The sequence below is a fragment of the Periplaneta americana genome, chromosome 2 (assembly GCF_040183065.1).
Source record: "Periplaneta americana isolate PAMFEO1 chromosome 2, P.americana_PAMFEO1_priV1, whole genome shotgun sequence".
Taxonomy (NCBI): Eukaryota; Metazoa; Arthropoda; class Insecta; order Blattodea; family Blattidae; genus Periplaneta; species Periplaneta americana.
In genome coordinates this window covers 212801285-212819451 of record NC_091118.1, presented here as the reverse complement: position 1 = coordinate 212819451, position 18167 = coordinate 212801285, and the positions used below count along the sequence as shown (strand labels likewise).

Below are 18167 nucleotides of genomic sequence, written 5' to 3'. Positions count from 1 at the left end.
GGTCTCCCCTCAATCCAATATGTGCAAATGCTGGGTAACTATCAGTGCTGGACCCCGGACTCAACATCTCAGGTTATTTAGCGTCTGAAGGAAATTTCATTTTGGAGCACCAGGGTTGTTAGCTTCACGCATCCATCTTGGGTTTTCTTTGGACTAGTGTCATGCATTTGTGCCAATCCAGAAAGAATGAGCAAGCTGAAGGAAGGATCGATCAGTAAGTAAACGTTAGCCTCTTGAGTGGATCCTCTTCTTGCATTGTGTGAAAATGCTACAAGTTGTAGGGATGAAAACGTGCAGATTTCAATATTCTGCAAACAGATTCTCTACTGATACCACTTTCTCGAGCCACATAGCATACTGACCTTTTAGGGCTGGCAGTCATCTTTGCAATCACGTCTATTGAATGCTGTCCGTCAGTAGCAGATTTGGGACGAAAGGTGGAGAACCTAGCGGTACAAAAGGGGAATATGTACTGCCAACATAACAATACAAATGACATCTTGTAGGGAACACGTTATTATGTTACTTTCTACAATAATTATTTCAGTTTTACAATTAGTAATGTTCCCCATTTGTCAACTGACTTCTGTGTCATGTGGTATCTTAATGTCGTCTATCATCTGATATCTTCTTCTGCCCCGAACTCTTCTCCCGTTCACCATTCCTTCCAGTGCATGCTTCAGTAGGCAGTTTCTTCTCAGTGACCCAGCCAATTTCTTTTCTTCTTCCTGATCAGTTTCAGCATCATTCTTTCTTCACCCACTCTTTCTAGCAAGTTTCATTTTTTATTCTGTTTGTCCACTTCACACGCTCCATTCTTCTCATATCCACATTTCAAATGCTTCTAGTCACTTCTATTCACTTCGTCGTAACGTCCATGTTTCTGCCCCATATAACTCTACATAAGAGACTTCACTAGTCTCTTCCTTAGTTCTTTTTCCAGAGGTCCGCAGAAGATTATTCTTTTTCTATTAAAAGCTTCCTTTGCCATTGCTATCCTCTTTTTGACTTCCTGGCAGCAGCTCATGTTACTGCTTATAGTACACCCCAAGTATTTGAAGCTGTCACTTGTTCTATTGTCTCATTTAGAATTCGCAAGTTTACCTTCTTTATTTTTCTTCTGATAACCAGCAATGTATGCAATGGAGGACGAAAGGAACTGGCCATCCTACTCCATTATCTCCTGGCTTAGTTGCCTTATGAGTGCTGCCTTATTGATGTCATTATGAGGTTCAAACCCGTCTCAGGACAGTTGACCAACAACAACAAAACGGACACAACGTATGCTGTTCTTAAAAGTTTACATTTCTGGCAAGTATTTTTTAATGACTCAGAAGTAACAAGCACAGTGAAGTAATTGTATCATTCAAATCTCGTATTCGGGAAGTCCGGGATTCGATCCCAGAGACCGCCTGTCTTCGGTTTTCCATGATTTCCCAATTCTCTCTCCAAGTGAATGCTGAGATATTTCCAATTCAAAGGGCCATGACCCAATGATCGACCCCTTCTCAATTCAAATTAACCCTTCACCATTACTTCTCGTACATCATTCTATCATTTACTGCAATAGACCTGCCACCTATCCGTGATAGTATCACACAAGGCAAAATATGCCCCCTATGGACTTGACAATGATCCATGATATTGTGGAAAAACCCAGTAACAAAAAAATTATAACAAGTGAAAAGCATTTTAATATTTTATAAGTAACAACTCATTGGTAGACTTTTGGATACTTCTGCAAAAATAACTTGAATCAAATGATATGAGGTTTCTAAGAAATATTGTAAGATACAAAAGAATAGATTATAAAAGGAATGCAGATATCTGAGAAGAATTAGAAATATTTTAGATAAACGATAGAATAAAGTAATGTAGAAATAACTGGTTATTCCATGTACAAAGAATGCAGTCGACTATACTGTCACATCAGTTTATGAATCACAAACCAAATGGCTGGAGACACACTGGATGTCCAAGAAAATAATGGGCAGAACAGTAATATACACTTCTACAGGGAAAGCTGCCTAATGCATGAAGGATGATGATGGATACTTCTAGAAAAATTCACAGTGAAAGCCTAAAACCTTACAAGAACTCAATACTTTATTGTGATCTGCAGTTATTAAAATTCTCTTCACTTTCAACAAGTTTGAGCTATAATGTCCAAGAATAAACAGTAAAATTCTATCATCAGTTCGCAAATCTCAATCACTGGAAGCAGGATGCTGATAAAGAACATGGTTCCACCAGTTTACAGAACCTGTTAGGGGCTCACTTGTTCAAGAAACAAAATTGGTGAATATGCTTTCTCATACACACTGAGACTACATTTAGGGCTGTCAAATATTCACTTAGTTAACCGGTAAAAATAAATCGATTAATCAGGTAATGAATTAAATTTTAACTGGTGTTTGCATGTAAAATACAGTAAAACTTCTTTTATATGTTTCGCACTTAAGCATTTTTCATATTTACTCATTTTCTTATGAGGTCCCAATAAAATCCTACACTTTCCATGTTCATTTATTTCGGATATGTAAGTTTTTCGTTCTTTACACTTATTACATAAACAATGACATTAACATTACCGTTAAATGATAACATGAAAGTTTGCAACTCCAAACGTTCATGTTTATGCTCACGTGATTTTAAAACAACACACAATCGTATAGCTCTGAAGTATACAACAGAATATGATGAAATGACGTCGTTGTTATGTTTCCATAGTTACCAAGTATCTTTGCAGTTATGTTTAAGTTCCCATCGTGAATGGTGTTATGATTTTTCAATTTGACAGTAACATTTGCATTTTTAAGTTAATGCTTATGTTTTCATTGTGAATTTGGACACAGGACTGTACAAAACTAAATTAATACAAATTAATTTTTGAAGGAATTCAGCAGAAGTTGTGCAATGAAAATGACGATGATATAGATGATCCAGTCTCCAAGGATATCTGTCCTTTTATGATGCCGTTACTGCTTTAGAAACAGTGAAACGTTTTGTAACACATCATGATGTCATTGAAGAAATTAAACAGGTATCACAATATGATGGCATGATTTATTCCTTAGGAGCAAGCAGTCTAAAATAACGGACTTTTTTTGTAAAATAATCACATGTTATTAAAAATGCTATTTCAGATGACATTAAATGCCATTTCAGTTATACATTTTTCTCACTTATGCATTTTTTCCTTCAGATCCCATAAAAACATATAAATGAAGTTTTACTGTATCTCTCTACGCCCATTTTGACAACTAGTCACATCCTCTCTGTTCTTCTCTCTCTTCCTCCCTCTCCGGTTCCGGACAATTGGCCACAAATAGACAATTCGCCACAGATAGACAATTTGTCACACCGTCAATTATCCAAAAATAGGACCGTAACAATTTATTTAAATGTGAATTAGTGGCAAATATGATAACTTTCACGTTGTCCTCCGGTTCAAAATACAACCACCACCTTTCTCCTTGTACGGTCTTAGTGTATCTGTCGGCTATAACGTTCAGTTCATCAATATTCCTTGGTTCAGGTGGTAGGTGCAGCTTCCTGGCACGGCGCACAGTTTTTTTAATAGATGGTTTCTTCGGTAGATTCACATTGGCTTCGCTTGCGATACGCTGTAACTCATTTTGAATAATGACAGACGTTGGTTCTCGGGAAGTCCCGCCCTTGCCTTCATGTTCTCTACACATTCCTTTGCCTTAATCCTTCCCCAGTCTGCAGAATGATTCTTGTGTTCAGACGGTTCTTTGACGACACTGCTTCCATCTTCTGATAACGTGACTGCTGCATTACACCGCCACGCATGTCACGGCGCCAAACAACTGCATTCTTATTTTCTCTAAGTCTCGTGTACATGTAGCCAAGCTATATTAATTTGTCAGAGCCTCTTTCTGATTTTGTGAAGCGGATTTCTTCCACCATAGTTCCGAATTAGTTTACAGCTTTTAGATTTGTCTTGTGTTACCATAGAAATATATTATAAATTGTTGCGAATTTGAGTATTGCCTTGAATTTTAATGTGTGGCTAATTGTCTTTGATACGAATTTAAATTATGTGGCGAGTTGCCTCTGTGGCCAATTTTCTGTGGCGAGTTGTCCCCAACCCCTTCCTCTCTACATGGTGCAGCATGTAAGAAGGTAACTTCAAAGAGGCACGACACAGTGAACAAAAATATTAGGAATATAAATTAAATTTGAGTCTATGGCTTGATTAATCCAGCAAATAAAAAATGAGTTATCACTCTGAAAGATAAAACAAGCAGCTCTAAATTCTGTGATATAAAAGAGGAAAGATTGCACGACTGGAAGAACTGCGTGTAAATACAACATTCGACTGAAGCATGGCTGAGAGCAGACTTACTGCACTCGGAGTGTCTGGAGCTGAACAATACATGGCACGTGGCGGATAACCTGCCCCCAACACTTCAGCTATACTTCAACAGTAAGATGTCCACCAAGAACCACATTCACTTCTCTACAACACGCCGGCGGTGCTATCTATGCGTGCCGTACAGAGTGTCCACAACCAGGTAGATCTGGTCGAAATGTGGACGATTCTCGGGTTCATATTCCCAACACCGCAACATAAGACGGTACATTTCATCCGGAGTGCCTTCTGGAGCTGGCATCCGATAGCCTGAAACAAATACTTTTCATTTCCATCATTCCTTTAAGTTGGAGATCTATCTATATGAAACACATACTTAGAATGCACCAGAGAATTATACTATGTACATTTTCAGAATTAGTCAAATTTAAAATGTAAGTTAAGTACAAATATCAGCACAAAGAGTTTAACTACGTCATTTTCATTCTTTTCTCTCACTCTTTCTTCTTTTAAAGGGGAATGTGATATCTTTAGATTTTCATTTTGTTATTTGCATAACGTATTATCATTTTATCATTTTGTTTCTAATAGATTTCTTTATCAATATGAAAAATTTCAGAACAATATTATGTTATATTACTTGAGAAAAATGTATTGAAGTTTGAAAATTTAGTTTTCGAAAGAAAAAAACTTTTATAACGTATCATTTTGTTTCAACAAGACATTTATGAATGTGAAAAATTTCACAACAATATATGACAAAAATAATACAGAAGTTTGGAAATTTAGTTTTCGGAAAAAAAAAAGAAAAAAGAAAAAGAAAAAAAAACGTTACAATGTATCATTTTGTTTCTAAAAGACAGATTCGTCAATGTGAAAAATTTCACAACAATATATGTAATATTATAATAATCCGTGGCGCTACAGCCCACGACCCACCGGCTGCTGGCCTTACGGCCACATGCCAAAGCAGAGGTGGACATACGTAATATTACCTGAGAAAAATAATACAGAAGTTTGAAAATTTAGTTTTCGAATAAAAAAAAAAGAAAAAACTTTTATAATGCATCATTTTGTTTCTACAAGACTGATTTATCAATGTGAAAAATTTCACACAATATATGTAATATTACCTGAGAAAAATAATACAGAATTTTGAAAATTTAGTTTTCTAGAGAAAAAAACTTTATAAGTATCATTTTGTTTCGAATAGACTGATTTATCAATATTAATCACACTAGAGGTTTTGATTTATCTAGAGAAAATCAAAACTTGAGTGGGATTTAATTGACTATTACACGATTAGAAGAAAGTATATAAAGATTAGAACAAATAAAGTACTCCAATACAATAAAATATTAACTGACTTCCTGAAATTCTATTTCACTCATGTTAGCTTCACCAAAATGTTTGAACGGAGCCGCCATTTTCAGTTGACTATGAGGGAAACAAATTACGATTGCAAAGCATATTTTATAGTATTGTAAAGAATTTTCAGTTTGAAATGCTGGCAAACAAAGAAACAAATGCTCGGGAAGTGATAAAAACAAATGCTAGGGAAGTGATAAAAACAAATGCTATGGAAGTGATAAAAACAAATGCTAGGGAAGTGATAAAAACAGACAAATGCTAGGGAAGTGATAAAATTGTAGTGATAAACAGCCATGATTGGTTGAAACACGTCCTTTCGTACAGTTTTATTGGTAAAAAGTAGTATGACATAGTAAAAGTGTAACAGTCAATGTAAAAATTTTTACAACAATATCTATGATCCTGAGAAAAATATACTTAAGTTTCAAAATTTAATTTCCAGAATAAAATGAAATCTTCCAAGAAAAAAGTTACAGCAAAGTATTGCATGTATGTGTTCATTTGAAAGCCAAAAAAAGGAATATGTAGAATTTCTGTTTCTATCAGCTCAAATTGAATGCTTAATTATAATACCATATTTACTCGCACACATGATTATTCTCCCAAAATTTTTTCCTTGATATAATACGCACCCTGGATCTTTAATTAAAAAAATTATGGAAAAAAATGCTTCTACTATGCAAGTAAATACAGTACAAGTATATAAAATATCTAAAAATTCATTCTTGTAATAATTTTAAAGTCCTAGTTTCCTTAAAGAGACAGATATTGCAACCACTTGGATTTAATCCAGTCTCAGATGCATCTTTATTTTTCTATTAGTATTCTAATGAGTCACATCTGAAAGTTAGAATTTATAAAACAGTTATATTACCGGTTGTTCTTTATGGTTGTGAAACTTGGACTCTCGCTTCGAGAGAGGAACATAGGTTAAGGGTGTTTGAGAATAAGGTGCTTAGGAAAATATTTGGGGCTAAGAGGGATGAAGTTACAGGAGAATGGAGAAAGTTACACAACACAGAACTGCACGCATTGTATTCTTCACCTGACATAATTAGGAAATTAAATCCAGACGTTTGAGATGGGCAGGGCATGTAGCACGTATGGGTGAATCCAGAAATGCATATAGAGTGTTAGTTGAGAGGCCGAGATGTAGATGGGAAGATAATATTAAAATGGATTTGAGGGAGGTGAGATATGATAGAAACTGGAATAATGCTGCTCAGGATAGGGACCAATGGCGGGCTTATGTGAAGGCGGCAATGAACCTCCGGGTTCCTCAAAAGCCAGAAGTAAGTAAGTAAGTATTCTAATGAGGCACAGCTACTCAAGTGCTGTTCAAGTCTACTGCATACTTACATATAGTGCCATATTCCTCCTACTGTTGGGCAGCAGAATATGAACAAAAAGAGATCAAGTAACATCAAACAGATAAACTGTGTCAATCAACAAGCTGCTAAAAAGTTTAACAAAGCTATTTCCCCATGTTCTTTATAATAAATTCATGAGGTCATTTCCTCTCAGCTTCTCCAGTCATCTGTCCACAGCACACTATCAGCCATGTTGGGACAATTCTCAAAACATACATACTATAAACATGTTTTACAGGAAATCAGTCTGAGACATTCTTCCAGCCATCCCCACAACACACAGAAGAACAGTATTGCACTGTTTACTATCTTTAATGTTGGGCTGCTTACCAGAGTCTATTTTCTCCCTAGCTTTGGAGTTGCTTAGTCCATTGTAAGGTGTTCCTCCACGTGAGAAAATTTCCCATGCCAATACTCCATAACTCCAAACATCACATAAGGACGTATATTTGCCTGTAAAATAAACCAATGATGTAAAAACGCTAAATATTATCTAGAACAATGCATGGCTTTCTCAAACATCATGATACCTAAAAGTAAAGGACTGTTTTAGGCAGCATTTGAGAAGCTCTAATCGACCTGGTTGGCGAGTTGGTATAGCGCTGCCCTTCTATGCCCAAGGTTGGGGGTTCGATCCCAGGCCAGGTCGATGGCATTTAAGTGTGCTTAAATGCGACAGGCTCATGTCAGTAGATTTACTGGCATGTAAAAGAACTCCTGTGGGACAAAATTCCGGCACATCCGGCGACGCTGATATAACCTCTGCAGTTGCGAGCGTCGTTAAATAAAACATAACATTTTTTGAAAGCTCTAAACAAAACCCATTAAGTCCACCTCCAATCCTAACTGAATTTGAAACAGATTCATACTGTTGGAAGGGTCTTACACCAGGTTAAAAATTCCATTTGCTTTTAAGTTAATTACTTTACTTTGAATGGACTTTGTAGTCCGATGTAGAACTGCATGCATTGCATTCTTCACCTATTATAATTAGGAACATTAAATCCAGATGTATGAGATGGGCAGGGCATGTATATATGTCGAAACTTCATTTGCAATTTTTAAAGACATAATAAAATATAATTATTCATTGTTTTGGTTAGCCTACATTTAGAAGTCACAAAGGTCACGGTTTCTGGTGTTGTATAGGTGTACGTCATTCCTATGTGCCAACATTTGTGAATTATCTTCGACAAAATTTAGGGCTTGATAAATATACAGTGATGTTACAGTCATTATTCTTTCATTCACAAATAATGGTCTGCAGTGTGCCTTCATTGATGAATTTGTTATAATTCTAATAGCTTTTTTTTGTAACATAAGAACCTTATTAATATGAGTACTATTACCCCATAAAAGTAGTCCGTAAGAAAGTATACTATGAAAAAAGAAAAATAGACAACTCTAATGTAATTCTTCGGAACATACATTTTTTAAATTTCATAGAAGAAATATTATTCTTGACAATTTTTTACAAACAAAATCAACATGGTCTTTCCAGTTAAGTGTGGTGAAAACTGAATTGGTAAGAGTTTTCAATTCATTAATATCGCTCTGAAATGTCAAAAAAGTGGCATCATCTGTGAACACCACAGAAAAAGCATAAACATTGTACATAAAATATTAACCATTATTAAAAATCAGAATAAGACCCAGCACTGATCCTTGAGGCACACCATATTTTACATTCGTGAGCTTAGATTTATTGCGATCAAAGAAGACATACTGCTGACAGTTATTGAAATAAGATACAAATAATTTCAATTCATTCCCTTTAATATCATAATATTGTAATTTATCTAATATAACATCACGCGAAACACAGTCAAAAGCCTTACTTAAATCACAAAATGTAGCCATCACAAAAATTGATGCAGATAAAAATTCTCAGCTAGAGAAATATTATTGGGATGCAAGACAACAAATGGAGGACATCCAAAGGCAAGAGCATTAACAAACAACAATTAGCTAGGATGTAATGTGTCTTACTGCCAGAAAGAAGATATACATAATGCAGTGTGTGGGTGTGTTTATGTAACTTCTAAATAATCTACTCTAACAACACAGAACCACAGTCTACTATATACAGTCGCGAAGCTTGAGGTGATTTTTTGCAAATCTCGTGATAAAGCGCTCCAAGCAGTTAGCAACTAGAAACAATAGACTGTCCACAGTCGACTTTGGATTGTATCGTATTTCCATCGAGTGCTAGCTCGTTGCGTATTTCACATTGATGCTTGTGAAATGTTCGTTATTGGTTGTAATGAAAATGTTAATGGCTAAAATACAATAATTGGAATAATAATATTTTACTAGAGACGTAGAAAAATTAAGTTTGTTTTAATGAAATTTATTGATCACGTTTTATTTTCAATTCTGGTGGGATTATTATTGCTTAGGCCTACTTTTTTTTTTCAAAGGATATGTTTTTAATTATAGCTGTTAATTTTGTTGTTATTTTACTAGAGACGTAGAAAAAGTCTGTTACAATAAAATTTATTGATCATGTTTTATTTCCAATTCTGATGTGTAATGCTTAACCTCATCCCACTTTGTTAACTACGTAAGCCTACACTACAAGTACCGGTACACGTAAGTAACTCCAATAATTTATATTTCCATTATTATTGTTGTTGTAAAGGGAAATGCAAATTAATATTTATTGGTTTCATAGTTAATTATCGCTATAATCTTGAATGAGTGAAGCGATTATAGTAAATTTCAGTTCGTTTTGCACAAACAAAAATAATATTAACCTATTTCTTGCAGGTATCTTCGAGTTTAAGGTGGAATTTAATATACTTCATTAAAATAATAAAATAATATTTCAATAATGGAAGGAAGGTGTTAATTTTTCCAAAAGAATACATATTTTGTCGTCTACTAGGAGAGAGATCTGCGATGATGAGGCGATAGTAGCGATCCTAGTGGTGGGCAACTACCCATGTTTGCATTTTTACTACATATTGAGCTTCGCGACTGTATATAGTAGACTGTGACAGAACCTCACCAAAATTCAAGGCCTCTGGAGCTGTCCACTTGATAGGAATCTGTTTCATGCCGTCCGAAACAATGTACTCCTCCTCTTCCCTTGACATGCCAAAATCTGATATCTTCACGATGTTGTCATAACCTTCAAACCACAAACACAACAGATATTAGACAGTATGTGCACTGTAGCTTTAGTGGCCTTGTGACTGTGAAACAAATAAGTGGAACATAGGGTCACTTAGATAGATGCCCCACGATTCTACTAGTATACAAATAACTCTGCACTAGAAAAATAAATAAATATAAATACAGTACATTTGGCTTTTCCTCTAAAATATACTGTGCCAATAAGCAACACTTTCAGTCAATAGTTTTTTATTTTACTTGGTTATTTAACGACGCTGTATCAACTACGAGGTTATTTAGCGTCGATGGGAATGGTGATAGCGAGAAGATATTTGGCGAGATGAGGCCGAGGATTCGCCATAGATTACCTGACATTTGCCTTAGGGTTGGGGAAAACCTCGGAAAAAACCCAACCAGGTAATCGGCCCAAGCGGGAATCGAACCCGCGCCCAAACGCAACTCCGGATCCGTAGGCAAGCGCCTTAGCTGACTGACCTACGCCGGTAGCCAGTCAATAGTTGCACTACCACCTTTTGCCATGTGATCTACAAGACAGTATCAAAAGATCTCTAGGACAGCCACTCAACATTACTGTAACATTTATATTATACAGTAAAACTTTATTTATATACTTTTATGGAGATCTGAAGAACAAAATGCGTAAGTGAGAAAAACATATACACTACTGTACCTGAAATAACATCTGAGATGCATTTCAAGACTATGTGAGGAGAACAAGTTAAGTCAACTCAGTAAAAGTTTCGCAAGAGAAATTTAGAACTTCATAGTTAAGTCATCTTTGAGTCTGTAATACAGTACTCAAATTTATAACACATATTCGTGAAAAATGTAAGATTATTTCTAGAAAATCTTGGCTGTTTAGAGCCAAAGCTGGATGATATATTACATTTAAAACATCAGTTCAGAAAATTTTATGACACTGATTACCTTCTTTTTTCAGTGTCTCTTCACTTAATAAAGGAAACGAAGATTGTTGGAAGCAAGCATGATGGAAGCTTCGAATTTCCACTAATTTCAAAGTAGACCACAAATTAACTGTATTTTCGCGTTCTTACATTTTCATGGCATCTACCGCTTTGAAATAGTTGACAGTTTGTCTGACTGTGAAACTAGCGGGCTCAGGGTCGAATCCTTGTTGGAACAAGCTGCTTAACTGAGGTACTTTCTGGGGCTTTTCTTCAAACCATTACGAGCAAATGCTGGATAACTTTCAGCACTGGACCCTGGATTCATTTTGCTGTCCTTACCACCATCTTCATCCATTCTGCCTACTTCCATATTCATACGTCATCCTAACAGAATCTCAACTAATGGGTGCCCAACCTCAAAACAGGATTCTTAATCATTATCACTGAAAAGTAGCCAGAGGCACAAATGGCTATGCGCCAGCATGTGCAGAGTTAGATTTAAAACATATAATAGTTGATATAAGCATCGTAACATTTCATATTACAATACAAGATTGGAAAGTTGTCAAATGAGGCAGTCAATCAGTGACAATAATGTACACACACTCACCAACAAGGCAATTTCTTGCAGCCAAATCTCGATGGATGCAGTTCTTCGACTCCAGATAACGCATCCCTCCGGCTGCATCTCGACACATTCCAAGCAGCTGCTTCTGGGTCAGACTTCCGGCTCGATTTCTCAGAAATGTAAGCAGAGAGCCACCTTACAAGAAAAGCACACAAAATTACTTTCCACCGAAATATATGGGCGGTTGCTTGCAATGTATGTGATAAGCAGACAACTGCCTGGCCATCATACATTTTCCTAGCAACTTGACAAGGAGCGAATATTTCCAATACAGTTGTGTCTGTTATTCTAGCTTTGTCAAAATCTACATTTGAGTATCCATTACAGAACACAATCTACAAATTTAATAGAATCTTGTTCAACATTATAAAAACTGTCAAGAAACCTGAATGCAATCACAACTGGGAATGTGATCACTTTAAGGGCAAACAATGTTATCTGAGCTAAGTTCTGCATACCTGGAACCAGTTCCATGACAATCATGATGGGTTGCTTCTGAACACATATCCCAATCAATTTTACGATGTTTGGATGATCATACTGCTTTAATATGCGTCCCTCTTGCAGAAACTTTTTTTTATGTTCATCTGGTAAAGTCATCCTACACGTCTTCACAGCGACTTCCTTCTTGCTACCTTTGAGATGAGCTTTGTACACGTCGCCAAAGTTACCCTTCACAAACACACAAACAAATAATAATAATAATAATAATAATAATAATAATAATAATAATTTATAAACTGCTCACATTAATAAAATTACAGGTCAATAATTTTCTGAAACAATCAATATGAACATAACCTTAGAAATAAAAATTGTATATGACTTTCATGTGTTAACTTACCTTAGTTGGCTAGTTTCGACTTGGGAGTCATCTTTAGAACTTAGTTCAAGTTAACACGTGAAAGCCATATACATATTTTTATTTCTAAGATATATAGTGTTAAAAGTTGTGTAATCAAGATGTAGAATATCTTCTGATATTGTTGACCTTTATAATATTATTTATCCCAGCCAAGAACCATACTAATGTATCACTACACCATGGTAAACAGAAAAGATCAAGTACACATTAATGTATACGTACATTAGGTTTATTTTAATCTAGCATAATGGTTAATTTCATTGCACTGATTCGAACTGACATAATACAGTGTGTTTAAAAACATTAGTTATAATTAAATAGTTACAGAACTATATTTTATAGCATTTATATTGGCTTTGGCTTTCAACCAATCGCTGATCAGTAAGTGACATTTTGGCTTGGACAGATATTAGAATCAATAAGGTCTGTTTTGCCAGTAGATGTCTTAAAAATATTTTGGATTGCAAAAGTTTTTTTTAAATGTAAGCTATATTATGATATGGACTATTCTATTATTTCTTATAACATCTTAATTTGGTTCTTCTGGTGCTCTAAAGAAAATATTAAACTCAAAAGCATCTATTATGCATGATTTTTAGAATTAAATCCAAAGCTTCTGTTACAAAGTTTTTTTCTGAATATGAGATATTAACTTTTTATGGTTAATTTATTTACAAATCTGCTATTTTTATAAGAAATTTCCTCACTTATTTAGATATAACAGTGATTTGCATGATTATTTTACTAACAAAGAAGCCTCCAAGCTTTCTTTGCTCAGGAACAATATTGCATCTGAAAGAAAGGGATCTGTGCAACATCCAAGTCACTTTTTACCCATGTCAAACTTCACCTAAGCTGACTATTACCCTCCCATTCAGAGAAATCTACCCCTTCATCAGAAACTGAATTCTTCACAAACTGTGCAGGTACTAGCATCAACAGATTTCCACTCACCCGGCCAATCTTGTCTTGGAGGATGACATCGTCATTGTTGAGTTCCCAGCGCTCCCTAAGAATTGGCTTCCTCAGCACGGCACCAGACCTCCCTGTGACAGGCAAGCCGCTCTGGTACTGATGAAGGATGAGCTCTTGTATCGTAGGAAATGAGGGGCCTTCGAACCTGTAATGACCCTGCACAACAACCAAACAATTTCACTATTTTCGGCTAAATAAATAATACTAAACTGCCCCCCATTGAGGGTAGCCCTTACGGACTCAGTATATCCTCAAAAAAATTATTATACATATGTAAACATAGATATTAAATTTTAAAGAAGGGAAACAAAGAAAAGGGCGTGAAAAATTACGATTGCTATTAATGTGGCACCATGTGATTAATTAGGATTTGGCATGATTTTTTTAACACAATTATCACAATGTCATCCCTCAGAGATGTTGGCAGAGCTAACTGCCATCGAAATTCTTCGAAAAAAGCTGGTATAGTCCCTCGAGCACCTATGAGCAAGCCGAATACCTCAACGTGAATTAAGGCATATTTCAGCTTGAAATAGTTGACTGTAGGCTCATAGATCGACTTCTTCTCAAGGTGGACCTCGGCTGACTGATGACATCCTACTTCAAAACGTATCGTGGGGTCCACAATGATGCCCTGTTTAGTGTCAGCAGTGTACGCTAAAATATCTACTCGTCTCGTTGACCCATTTTCAGCTGGACAGGAGATTTCTTCTTCTACTATCCAGCCCTTATTTCTTAATGCGGCAGCAATTTTGAATCTTACAAGATGTTGTATAGAGTTACTCAAGAGCAATCCCTGTTCACAGAATCCCAAGACGTGTCCTAAAGTTTCAATCTCAACTAAAGGAAGGCTAATATTTACAAAGAATTATCCATTTGGGCTGTAAAGCAAATTTAAAAAAAAAAGGCTTTAATTTCAGGGGGTTATTCTTTGAGGTATTTCAAACAAAAAAGTTTAATAAAATTTTGCTCGTTTTTGCTTCCTTTTTGAGATAAATATTGTTTTACATGAAACATCCCTGCACGAACACTCATGTACTGTAAAATAATTCACTAATTTCGTATACTGAAGATTCATTTAAATTTCACAATATATTTTAATAACCAATATAAATAAGCATGAAAACATAAAATACTAATGCAAAAAGTACGTGTATTCCAGTCTAGTGGATGAAAGTAAAGCACAACTATCTTAATGTGAGCTCCCCAAGTGCATCACGATACTGGGTGGGCACCAGTCCCATACACTGGCCGAAATTTCATGAGAAAATTTCTTCCCCCATGAGGACTCGAACCGGCGCGCATTCCATAACGCATGTCTTAGGCAGGATGCCTTAGACCACGACGCCGCGGCACAGGACTTTACAATTTGATTGTGCATACAAATCTGGGCTCTACTCATGATGGTTGGAAACTACTGCAGAAACAAAGCTATTTACTTTCAAGGCAATCAAAGACTTTTAAAGTATTGTAAGTGATCTGACAATAAAAATTGTATTGTCGGACCATTGGATCTGTGCCCCCGTAAGATATGCAAACTGAACCCTAATTCCTACTCGGCCTCAGTAATTCATTTCTCTCCCTGCATTCCTATCTCTCTCTTTTCTCTCTCTCTCCCTTTCTCTTCTCCCCCACTACTCACAATTTTGAGCCTTCTTGCGGGACAGTTTACAATATTTGCACTTGCAGTCCAGTGTTGTCAACTCAACATGAATACTGTAGCACGGAGTGGCGAAAGAAATATTATTAAGCAAGTACGTAATAGCATTTTGCGATGAAGAGAAACAAACAGGTCAATATCTGTTTCCTATAAATCAGGCAACGAAAAGAGCAACTGATACCACAGTTGAGGCTAATTTTATTTCAATTGATTATGTATTAAAATTACTGTACTTACTTAACTAATACTAATAATACAACATGTTATGTAATTTATGTAGGCGGGTCATAGCACCTAATAAAGAAAATCAGGAGAGAGGGAGTCTGTGCAGGAGACGAAAAGCTAGAATCACCAGGGAAGAACAGACCAAGGGAACCTTTAATTCTTGTAGATGATATGAACCTATGCATATTTTAAGAAGAAAGATACAAGAATTTTATACCGTGCAGAAAGGAGTTCCGACATTGAAGAAATTACTGAAGGTTGTGAGAGAAGCAATAATTTCCAAGGTTGGAAAGAAACGCTATGGAAAGTGATTCGAGACATGGGATTTAGGTTTAAAAAATGTAGAAATACAAGATGTATTTTGATTGAAAAAAATTATATTGTAGCATGGAGGACCAGTTATTTATGACACCGTTTAACGGAAGTTTGGCAACATCCCTATTCGGCAAGGTTCGTGGTCTGCTGTTTGACGTGGTGGGAGGAAAGCGGGTGGAATGGAGTGAGTACAGGCGTTAACTTTTTCAAGAACGACGACAGCGCTGAAGGGGCACAGATCCGATGGTCCGACGATAAAGTATTGGCAAGTCTTGAAAAGTCTTGTGAAGCACTGAATCTGGCAGTGTATAAGCAACTTTAGGTACATTTTGAACATGCTAATTAATGTGTAATGCGTGCACTCACTTCCGCAGTGGTCTGGACGATGAAGTGTTTGTGCCCTCCCCAGCACACAGACAAAACAGTCTGACACTCGTCGTTCCTCGTCGTCTCCCTCACTAGGAAGTCCCCCTCACGTGTTAAAAGCCTCACCACTTCTTCACGGGGCAGCACTCCATGAAACCATTCTTCATCCACCAATGGCCGATGAGGAGCCAGTGACATCTGCGGTCATTTGTTTCATAAGTACTCCAGCAGCACTAAATGCAAACTTAGAGACCTTTCATTAGTATTCATCAAGGTTGGCACAAGCAAGGAAACATAACTATTCAAGGAACTCTGGCAAGTGCTATGTGTGAAGTAAATCATCAGGATGTTAAAAAAATCTGTTTTAATACAATTCTGACTGCCTCCGTGGTCTGTTGGTCAGCATGCTGGCTTCCAGATCAGGAGGTCCCGGATTCGATTCCCGGGCTCGGCTCTCAGTGAATTTTTCTTCAAGAAGAAGAATTCCCTGGGTGTCTAGAGTCTGGAAATTTGTATTAATGTGAGTGTGATTGTTAGTGTGCCGGGTTGATATTAATTAACCAATCATCACAAATATAAAAATACATCAGGACTGTCGCTGGGCAGTAACCTGAACACACATTTCAGCATCACATTGTTGACAAGTAACTCCATCTGTTAGCACAACCATAAAGCATCTAATAGATGCTACACAGTTACCAACAACGGAAAAAAAAAAATTCTATTTCATGAAATCAGGTGATAAACAATTGAAGGGTTTTCTTGAAAAAAAAAAAAAAAAACCATAGTCCAAAAACACAACTTTCCAGGAGAAACAAAAAACTATCTGGCATGGGTGTTGTTGACACTTCAAGTATGAAATTCATCATGTCATTTCTTAAAGTGTTGTAGAAACTTGGCAAAACTGAAGTACATATATAACAAATTGCCTCATAGAAATACATGTGTAAATGCAGGTAACTGTGGACAATGGTTGTTTAAGAAAAAATACTCTGTTGTGGCTGAATTGTGCCTCTCCTTTAAGCTTCTTTTTCTTTATTATATCCTGTTTCTTCTCCTTTTGTTGCTTACGTTTCTTCCATGGGGTTACTTCTGCACCTAAAGATGACTCCATAACTAATACAATGAAACTTCCCTTAACGGACACTTCCCAATAGTGGACATTTTAAAATTCCCCTGCAAAATAACATTGGCCCTTATGATAAAATTCTTCCAAATAGCGGACATTCTCAATAACGGACGCGGACACTGAAATGTATCTCCTAACAACAATTAAAACTTCCAAATAACGGACAGCATGAAAGAAAAAAAGAAAAAGACGGTTGTAAATTAAACGGAATTCTCTGCAACAATCATTATCGTGCATTTGAACGTTCTTGTACTTTATTGAAGGTAAGCAGCACAGTTGTTAGTTGTGATACTGTACGTGAGCAGTCCATACTTTCTTAGTTTGTCAATGATGAAAGAGTAATGGAACGGAGAAAAATTCTCTTCGGCGCTGGGATTTGAACCCGGGTTTTCAGCTCTCTGTGCTGATGCTTTATCCACTAAGCCACACCGGTACATCGGTACATTAAATAATATATTCGTTTGTCAAGTTGAGTGTTCGGAAGTACACTCACATTAAAAATGTCACAAAAACGTAAACGTTTGTCACTAAAAGAGAAAGTGGATATTGTAAAGCATAGTGAGAAGGAGAAATTAAGTGTTCGTGAACTGGCCACAAAGTTTAATGTGGGAAAAACTCAGGTTAGTGAAATTTTAAAAAACAAGGATGTTATTTTAAAATCATACACTGAGAATGCAATTCTAGATTTCTTTGTGTGAGGTGAAGTGGTACAGTGACTGATGTATATTTCATTTACAAAACATTTCCCGATATGATCTCTCTGGATGAATACTGTAAACAACCTCACCGTCTACTGTACTGTACTGTAAAATATAGTGTTGAATATGTATGAGAAATTTTAATGTACTGTATACATACTAACGATTTTCTAAATAGCG

At 36.2% G+C, this 18167-nt stretch overlaps 1 protein-coding gene across 3 annotated transcripts in view; it reads right to left on the bottom strand.

Annotated features, from left to right (window-relative positions):
- Positions 1-4368: 4368 nt before the first annotated feature.
- Positions 4369-18167, bottom strand: part of FER (tyrosine-protein kinase Fer) — an 81864-nt gene continuing 68065 nt past the window's right edge. For all 3 annotated transcript variants that reach the window (XM_069819514.1, XM_069819517.1, XM_069819518.1), the window contains 7 exons: positions 16161-16358; positions 13574-13750; positions 12213-12426; positions 11737-11889; positions 10091-10213; positions 7411-7533; positions 4369-4648 (listed from right to left, as the gene is read on the bottom strand). In XM_069819514.1, coding sequence (XP_069675615.1) covers positions 4506-4648; positions 7411-7533; positions 10091-10213; positions 11737-11889; positions 12213-12426; positions 13574-13750; positions 16161-16358 — 1131 coding nt within the window. In that variant the 3' untranslated portion in view covers positions 4369-4505. The remainder of the gene's footprint in view (positions 4649-7410; positions 7534-10090; positions 10214-11736; positions 11890-12212; positions 12427-13573; positions 13751-16160; positions 16359-18167) is intronic.